This window comes from Zea mays, chromosome 4 (genome assembly GCF_902167145.1).
Source record: "Zea mays cultivar B73 chromosome 4, Zm-B73-REFERENCE-NAM-5.0, whole genome shotgun sequence".
Taxonomy (NCBI): domain Eukaryota; kingdom Viridiplantae; phylum Streptophyta; class Magnoliopsida; order Poales; family Poaceae; genus Zea; species Zea mays.
The window spans coordinates 140,035,486-140,044,590 of NC_050099.1; the positions used below are offsets into that span (position 1 = coordinate 140,035,486).

At 52.9% G+C, this 9,105-nt stretch overlaps 1 protein-coding gene across 1 annotated transcript; it reads left to right on the top strand.

Annotated features, from left to right (window-relative positions):
- The first annotated feature begins 6,854 nt into the window (after nt 1-6,854).
- LOC111591314 (extensin-like) lies at nt 6,855-8,121 on the top strand. The gene is made up of 2 exons (XM_023302272.2): nt 6,855-7,701; nt 7,802-8,121. Exons 1-2 carry the CDS (start codon nt 6,948-6,950, stop codon nt 7,906-7,908), a joined length of 861 nt encoding a protein of 286 aa, XP_023158040.1. The 5' UTR covers nt 6,855-6,947; the 3' UTR covers nt 7,909-8,121.
- Nucleotides 8,122-9,105: the final 984 nt, after the last annotated feature.

The following is a 9,105-nucleotide window of genomic DNA, read 5'->3' on the forward strand; positions in this document are numbered from 1 at the left end:
CTTCTGAGGTCCACTAGAATTTGTCTACCTTCTTGAGCAATTTATAGAACGGTAAGCCTTTTCTCCCAGTCTTGATATGAATCTGCTCAGAGCTGCCATACATCTGGTAAGTCTTTGTACTTTCTTCTGTGATCGTGGTGCTTCCATCCTCATGATAGCCTCGATCTTTTCTGGATTGGCTTCAATTCCCCAGTGGCTGGTAATAAACCCGAGCAACTTTCCTGCTGGTACTCCGAAGACACATTTTTTGGGATTAAGCTTCCATCGGTATCGCCGTAGATTGTTGAAGACCAGCTGTAAATCTTCAATGAAATTTTCTGAATTCTCTGTCTTGATCACCACATCATCCACATAAGCTTCCACACGCTTGCCCCAGTGGTCGGCTAAGCATGTCTGAATAGCTCTCTGATAAGTCGCTCCAGCGTTTTTGAGGCTGAACGGCATGGAGGTATAGCAGAAGGCTCCAAATGGGGTGATGAATGCTATTTTTTCCTCGTCTTCTTTTGCCAGGCTAATCTGATGATACCCGGAGTAGCAATCCAAGAAAGACAACACAGAACACCTGGCGGTCGAGTCCACCACCTGGTCTATCCTAGGAAGTCCGAAGGGATCCTTCGGGCAATGTTTGTTGAGATCCGTACAGTCGACACACATGCGCCAATCCACTTTATTCTTTTTGAGTACAAGAACAGGGTTGGCTAACCACTCAGGATGTAACATCTCTCTAATGAATCCGGCCGCGACCAAGCGAGCCAGCTCAGCACGGATGGCTTCTCTCTTGTTGGGCGTGAAGCGACGTAATTTTTGTCGGATCGGCCTCGCCTGGGGGTAGACCTTCAATTTGTGCTCGGCCAGTTCTCTCGGGACTCCCGGCATATCCGCAGGTTGCCATGCGAATACGTCTCGGTTATCTTGCAAAAACTGAACGAGCGCGCCTTCCTATTTGTCATCTAGACTGGAACTGATGATAGCAGTTTTGCGCTCGTCGGTGAACCCAAGATTGATTCTCTTGGTTTCTTCAGTCGGTCGTATAGAGGTCACGACTTGAGCTTCATTCGCGGGTACCGCGAGGTCTTCCTCAGGCTTTGAGTTCGCCTACACAGAGGAAGTCGTCGATGGTTTGGTAGTAAGGGCCACCTAAATGGCCACTCGGAAACATTCTGCGGCGCCTTGCAGCACGCATAGTTATGATTCCTTGTGGTCCTGGCATCTTCAATATCATGTATGTATAATGCGGAATGGCCATGAACTTCGCCAATCCAGGCCTCCCGATGATGGCGTTGTATCCGCAGTCGAAGTTTGCCACCTCGAACCTCAGGAACTCGGTTCTGTAGTTCTCCGGAGTTCCAAAGGTGACCGGCATGTAGATGTGGCCCAGTGGATATTCTCCTTCGGTCGGCATGATGCCGAAGAAGGGTGTGTCCGACTCGTGGAGCTCTTTGTGGGGAACTCCCAAGCCTTGGAGCGTCCGGGGGAAGGTGACGTTGATGCTGCTTTCCCCCGTCCACTAATACCTTCTTTACCCTGCTCTCTCGGATCACAGGATCGACGAGGAGCGAGTACTTGCCTGGGTGGTCGAAGTTGAGCCATTGATCTGCCCGGGTGAAGGCGATCGGGTGCTCAGACCATCGGTACGGGGCGGGGGGACCGGTAGCCGCCACCAGTATCTGACGATCATTGAGCTTTTGTTCTCTCTTGCTTTCTTGCAACCCGTGTCCACCGAAGATGACGTTGAATTCCCTGTCAATGCGTGGGAAGGCTCCACCTCCTCCCTCCTCCTGTTGCTAGGGTTGTCGCGGTTCTCCTGATCCTCCTCGCAGTGGGGGAGGAGGTAGAGGTTGGAAGGGTCGGCCGTTCCCCATGGAGTGCTTGAAGTCTCTGCAGTTCCAAAGGGTGTGGCGCATGTCCTTGTGGTACGGGCATTGGGCGTCGAGGATGTCGTCCAGCGTGCGTTCGCCTCCGCGAGGTCCTCCTCGGGCGCGAGAGGCGGGCGGTCCGGCGACGTGGACCTCTTCATGAGGCCTCTTCTCCCAGCATTTGTCGGGTTGCTGGTTCGTGTCGCGTCGCGGTGCTGTCGGTGCAGGTTTTGCTCCTCCGATGAGGTCTAGAGCTCATTCATCGGCGGTGATGTAGAGGTCGGCTTCCCGGAATAGCTGCTCCGAAGTGGTTGGTGCCTTTTGTAGTATGGCTCGGACGAAGGCCGAGTCATTGGATCCCTGGTAGAAGTCCTCGATCACTGCTGCTTCCGCGACCTCGGGGATACGATTTCTCATGGTCTGGAATCTTTTGAGGTACAACCGGAGAGTTTCGTCCCCCGACGCTTGATGGATTTGAGGTCCCATGGTTGCGCCGGTTTGTCGGAGAGAGATTGGAAGTTGGCGGTGAAGCGCCGACTGAAGTCGCTCCAGTCGTCGATGCAGTGTCGGGGTAGGTGTCACAGCCATTGCAGCATGTCTTGCCCAAGGACGATAGGCAAGTACACGGTCATCACGTCCTCAGTTGCCCCAGCGGCTCGGGCAGCAGTAGTGTAGACGGCCAGCCAGCCTCCCGGATTCTTCTTGGGTTCATATTTGTCGACGTTGGAGACCTTGAAGTTAGGGGGCCATTGAATGGCCCTGAGGCGTGGAGTAAGCGCCGATACTCCACAGTTGTCTTCTTGTCGTCGGTGATGATGTCTTTCCTGGGGAGGGGAGTGGTTGTCGTGGTGCCTCGACCGTCCCTGGGTGGTGCCACCAGTTGAAGCCGTGGCCGACTCGGTCCTAGTGGCCTGACTCCATGCTGGGATACCATGATCCCGGTCGTACTCTTCCCGGTGACGGATCTCATTCTCGTGTCATCGTTCGCGCGAAGCGTTGATGGAGCTCCATGCGTCCCGCCGACTATTGATGGCGTGTCGTAGATCGTTCGGCGGATGGGCGAGGGGTAGAAGGTGGTTGGCTGCTTGAGTGAACAGTCGTCGATAGCTCTCGGCGTCGGGAGTCCGGGGGAGGCCATCAGTTATCCGAGCCAACACTCCACCGACTTCACTCGGCGTGTTCATGGCTCGGGCGAAGTCGGGGTTCAGGTTGCGTCCGAAGAGTGGATTTTCCCGACATTGCCTCGTTTCCTGCTCGGCCTGTTCTTGAGCCTGCCGACGGTCGCGTCGTCGAGAGTTCCTTCTTTCTCTGAGGACCCGTTCTTCCGGAGTTTCCCCCACTTCTAAGACCTCGTCTCACGATACGGGCTGCGCCGGATCCTGTTCTCCGGCCTCATGATGTCGCCGAATATTTCGGTGTCGGTTCCTCCGCTGGCGAGACTCCCGATGAAGAGGTTCTTCTCCTGGTGCGGTTGGTTCATCGTCGAAGATAGGATTCGATTCCACTCTTCCCCCGATGAAGAGGACGTCGGGGTAGAATGGAGCAGCTGTCGCGACGATATTCTTTCTGTCCTCCTTTGAGGATGGAGGCACATAAAGAGCAGCTTGATGGCCCTTGGCCTCATTCACTTCTTTCCTCCTTGTGGTCCGTGTCCATTTTTCCGTCGAAGAGGTGGACAGTGGAGTTCTCCGGGTTGACGGACCCTCGGCTCCTAGCTTGCTGAAGGTGATATTTTCTCGGAGCGCTGGAGGTTGCGCTTTTTCCTGCTTTGCCCCGATTTTCTCGGAGATCTTCGAGGAAGATTTTCTCTCCGGTGGATCCGCGATGCGATGCAGAGTTCCCTCCTCATCTGCTATAGATGAGATAGTTCCAAAGCAGAACACGGACCTGGGGCGGAGGATGATCTTGTGCTGGAAGGTGACGGCCATTGAGCTAGCTTGGATCGATGACACACCCCCTACCTGGCGCGCCAGCTGTCGGTGTTTTGGGTCTGACTGCGCACCCGGGGTTGCCCCTCAAGGTGCTTTTTGGAGTAGGACGGTGTTACCGACTGTAGCTTGATGGTTCATGCCAGATGCACGAGAAACAATGGACAGTTGTGTATAGGTTCGGGCCGCTTTGAGATGCGTAACACCCTACGTCCTGGCGTGAGTACTTTATGTGGTGGGTTACAAGGAGGTTCTCTAGTATTGGAAACGTAGAGAGCCGGTGTGGGTGGCTAAGTAAAATGAAGTCGGTCGTCTTGAAGGGGTGCCCCCTAGGCCTTATATACTCGACTGTGGGGTATTACATGTGGATATGATAACGACGTGTGCCTAAGTAATAGTGAACTGACTGAGTCTATCTTCCTATAATTCAGCCGACCCATCGTCGCTCGGTTCCGATGTACGGGGTTCCTGCGCGGGAAGGTCGGGTCACTGTTGTGATCATTGCTCGAATTCGTCGGGCCATCTGGGCTTGCGTCGATCTGATCTTGTGTCGATCCGCTTCACTAGGCGTTCTTTCCCAGGCCCACGAAGGGATGATCTCGCGAATTATTGGGCCCATGGGCCTTTTGTGAGGTCTTTTATCCTTCTGGTGGACCCGGGGGATATCTGTCCCCCACATAGGGTGGATACCCCGGTGTGCATCGGGGGAGACTTCTCGCGACATTTCGAGGCGGGAGCGGGGGAGTCTGTCTTTAAAGAGGGGTTCATCCCTCGAGTAGCAGCCATGCCTTGCTTCTCTCCCACTCGTGACGTCCTCTCGCCTCCGAGCTCTCTGCGCCCCTTTGCCTTCAAGGTCTCTGCTTTGTGTTGCCATAGTTTACCATGGCCTTGTAAGTTCATCTCGAGCATGCCCAGACTGTGGATGCTCGACATGGTGTGTCGCCTTCTTGGATGGGATGCGCCGGCATTCGGCGGAAGGATTTGCGTCGGCACCCTCCACCCCGGTGAACTTGCCGCTGGAGAGTTCGTGCCTTTTGTCCTCCCCAGCGGGTTGGTGCTGCCGGTCTTGTCTTTCCTCTGCTGGAGGTGCGCGGCCTTGTGGGAGCGGCGCTCTTCCACCGGTGCTTGGCTTCAAGGATGTTCATCAGCCTCGCGGTGGTGGAGAGCGACCTGAGCCGCGACTTCGCCTCCCACATGGGCTGGTGACCCGCCTCTTCCTCCAGCATTCGGAGGAAAAGGATGATCACCAGCCTTATGAAGGAGGCGAACTTTGGATACACGGTCTCGGCCAGACCGCAAGCACCGCCTGCCACCGTGCTCCCAGCTCCATGGCTTGGATGGCCTTGTCCTCACCCCCGTAGGAGGGCGGGGGCGAGGGCCTCTTCACCATGGCGCGCACGCTGAGGTGGTCACCACCGCTGGGGAGGCTACCCGGAGCAGAGGTGGTTGCCACCGCTGGTGAGGCTGCCCGGTGTAGAGGTGGTCGCCTCCGCTGGCGAGCCGCTCGGAGCAGAGGTGGCCGCTGCCGCTGCCGCTGGCGAGCCATCGGTGTAGAGGTGGTCGCCGCTACTGGCGAGCCGCTCAAAGCTAGCTACCCACGCGACCCTACTGGTGTGGAGGCAGTTCATACCTGTAGAGTAGAGATGGAGCTAGGACTCCGCTTGAAGGCGGATGTAATACTTTTGCTTTTTGTAAGGTACTTTTGAGTACTATTTATCAAGCAGTATTAGCACTTATCTGTGTACCACTTGTCCCTGTTGTGTGTGGTGTAACCGATTCCTCCTTAGTACCTGGCCCCCCTGGGATGTAGGCTCGATTTGTCGAGGCTACAGACCAGCATACCTAAGAAAGAGTTGGCAATGGCCCCCAGGAGGTAGCCTTGACTGGGACCTGGGCCTGCACACAGCCTTGGCTAGGGAGCATTAGTAGTACACCCGTAGGACCCGCCATCTGACACTAGCCATCCTTTGATACATGCTCGGAACCTGCAGGGTCTAGTCTGGGAAGCCAAGTTGTGCGTCTGGACCCCCTGGATGGTGGTTCTAGATACTAGGACACCCGTCATAGAGTGGTGGAGCGTGCAGGCCCACGATACTGGACCAGGCTGAGCGGCTACACGGCTCCGGACCACCCCAGGAGACAAGTGTCCATTCTCTAATTCCGGACCCCAGGTTGTCGGACCCACAGGACTTATAGCTCCAAATACTAGGGTACCCGTCATTGAGTGGTGGAGTGTGCAGGCTTTCGGGTACGGGACCAGGCTAAGCGTGTGACACCCCAGGTGTCAGTTTCGTGTTATGTCGGGAGATTTATCCTAATCTCGAACTCTTAGTGAAAATTGCTATTTCTCGCTCGCGTATGTCTCTGATTATCCAGACTATTCATTCACATTTCACCGAATTCAGAGTTATTCAGTCTCACAAAAGGCCAAATTTGGGGCCTGTTAAAACTTTTATTTCTCGGAACGAATGCAAACTCAAAAAATTATTCTTGAATTATATATCTCATCTGAAGCTCATTAAATCAAACTCTTGATGGCTGTTATTTGGTCTGAGCCCGAGTTAATTCCTCGAACGTTGATCTATGTCTGACTATTTTAATCTGAGTCTGTACTCTCACACGGAATACTCAATATGTCATCCTCTAATCAATTCTTATCCGACTCGGCTTAATACCTCTGTGTTCGATCCAAATTCGAAAATCAACCTCGGCAATGATTTTTAATGTCACGAATTGTCTCTTTCGATCATAAATCTGAAAGTCGGTCATATCTCAAGATGATTTATTTTCGAATCATGCGCGAGGAGTTATTTCCGAGCGAATTCAAATCGGACTCTCGGCCGAATTAATCGCTCAATCGTCCGTTCGTCCGAACTCTAGTTCGCTCTGTTCTCCGTTGAGACAATTTCCACATGAGCATTTTTGTTCCGGAAAATAATTAGCGCAGCCAATTTAGTGTATTGGGCCAAGACCATTCCAGCCCAACACAGCCCACTAAGAAAATCCTAACCCTAGGGCTCCTCTATAAATATGGATCCCTCTCCCTAGCACTTGGAAATTTTTCACCCACCCCCCTAGCCGCCACAACATTTCTCCCTCTCCTCCTTCTAGCCAACGCACGCATCCTCCCTGCCTTCTTCCTCCTTGCTTCACGGCAGCAAGCATGGAGCTTGGCTCCTCTCCCCACGGCCGAGCCTCTGGTCCTCCCTCCACGGCGCCCTCTCTTCCAGCCGGCTCCCCCTTCCTCCTTTCCCCTTCTTCCCTAGGGCCGCCGAGCTCCTCCCATGGCGTCCCCTGCCCTTCTTCCTCCCATGGCGTCCCCTGCCCTTCTTCCTCCCATGGCCGAGCTACTACACAAAGCAGCGGTAGCAGCTTCCATGGATGGCGCCTAGATTTTCGAGCTCCCTCCCATGGCGCCCTTCCCCTGCTGTCTTTTCCAGGGACGACGCCCTTCCTCCTATCCTCTGCGCAGGGCACCCCTATTTCCCTGCTCCATGGCTGCCCAGCAGCGACGCTCTTCTCCCCCTCGGCTCCAGCTTCCTCGACGCCCCCTGCTCATTCTCCCTCGCGCAGCAGCAGCAGGGCGCCCCTCTTCCCCAGCACGCCGAAGCACCCCCTGCTGTCCCCTATGCCCTGCATTTTTCCCCCATGGAAAGCAGCAGGATCAATGCCGCCCAGGCCCCTGCTCCTCCCCTCTTCCCCACAAAACAGCAGCCGCAGCGAGCCCGCCGTCGTCCATGGCGAGCAGCCTCCCCCCCCCGACGCGCAGGAGCTCTTTTCCCTCCTAGGGACAGCGCCCCTAATTCACTCTCCCGGCAGCGCAGCAGCCCTCCCGTTCGTTCTCCACTCCCCTCGTCGCGTGTCATCACTCTCGTGCTCGCTGCGTAGCCCCATCCGCGACGCCGTCGAAACTCGTGGTGAGAACCCCCCCCCCCCCCCCCGCTGTCCTCGATGTTTATTTTCCGATGTGTGTGATGTTCAATGAACTACCGCCAATAAATTTGTGTGTTTTCGCAGCTAGTGGTCGATGTTGCGCTTCGCGCCTTGCCCATTCGACGAAATGCCGAGCCATGTGGACAGTCCATGCGGCTAAGTCCCGACTCGTTCAGGTTGAATCCATGTGATTGACTTATTTGCACATTTGTCATTGTCATGTATATAGATGTATGTGAATATGTTGTATGTGAATTAAAATTCATGGAGGAGAAAGTGGTACGCGTAGATGTGTTTGCGATTGGAATGCCAACAAGTGTTTGTGTGCCTGCAATGGTCCATTTGTGTGTTGTATGGATTGGTCGCGGATGTATTAATTGTTGGTTAAAACACTTCGTCGTAAAGTGGTGTGTTAGCTGTGGTAAATTTAATAAAGCGTAAAACATGCTTGGTAATTTCCGCAGTCGGCTAAGGGGTTAGCACTAGTAGAAAAAGACTCAAAGCCTGCGGTGCGTTATATTTTTATAGGCGGATTCGGTTATCAACCGTCTGTGCTATTTTTAGTGACGGTTTCTTAAGAAAACCGCCACTAGAAATCGTATTTATAGAGGCGGTTCCTTATGAAAATCGCATGTAGAAATCTATGATTTCTAGTGGCGGTTTTCTTAAGAAACCGCCTGTAGAAATCGATTTCTAGTGGCGGTTTTCTTAAAGAACCGCCACTAGAAATCATTTTTATCCTTAATTTTTCGAGTTTTTCAAACGACCTCGTATGATGAAACTATCAAAATAAAAGTTGTAGATCTCTAAATATTATAAAACTTTGTAGTTGATAACTTTTTTATTTGAAATCATTTCGGCTCTCAAAAATTGTATCTAAATTTGTCAAATTTAAAATTCAAATTTTGCAAACGACCTCGGATGAAAAAAGTGTCAAAATGAAAGTTTTAGAACTTCAAAAATTATTCAACTTTGTAGTTGACAACTGTTTTATTTGAATTCGTTTACGGTCTCAAACAAGCAATTTACACTCAGTTAGTTGTAATATATGGGCAATAAAACTACACACTAAACACAAAGCATGCCATAGCCGGAGTGATAGAGGAGGGTACGCGTGAGGCTGAGGTTAGGGGTTCGATTCCTAGCAAACTGTATAGTGCACGAAAAATTCCGCGACCTGCGACTTCGACGGAGACGAACAGGTGGGTGGGCGGGCCGCGAGGTCTCCCTAATAAAAATATTTTTTTACTATTTTTAAAATCTGTTTTATGTTTCCTTCCACTGGCGGTTCTCAGTTACCCGTCTGTAAAAATGGTGATTTCTACTGACCCCTAGCACTGGCGGTTACGAAAAACGCCACTGTAAATAGGTTTACGACCGCCACTATA

Coding starts and splice junctions, on each gene's coding strand:
- LOC111591314 (XM_023302272.2), top strand. CDS start 6,948: ATGGAGCTTGGCTCCTCTCCCCACGGCCGAGCCTCTGGTCCTCCCTCC. Junction 7,702..7,801: donor CGACGCCGTCGAAACTCGTG/GTGAGAACCCCC, acceptor GTGTTTTCGCAG/CTAGTGGTCGATGTTGCGCT.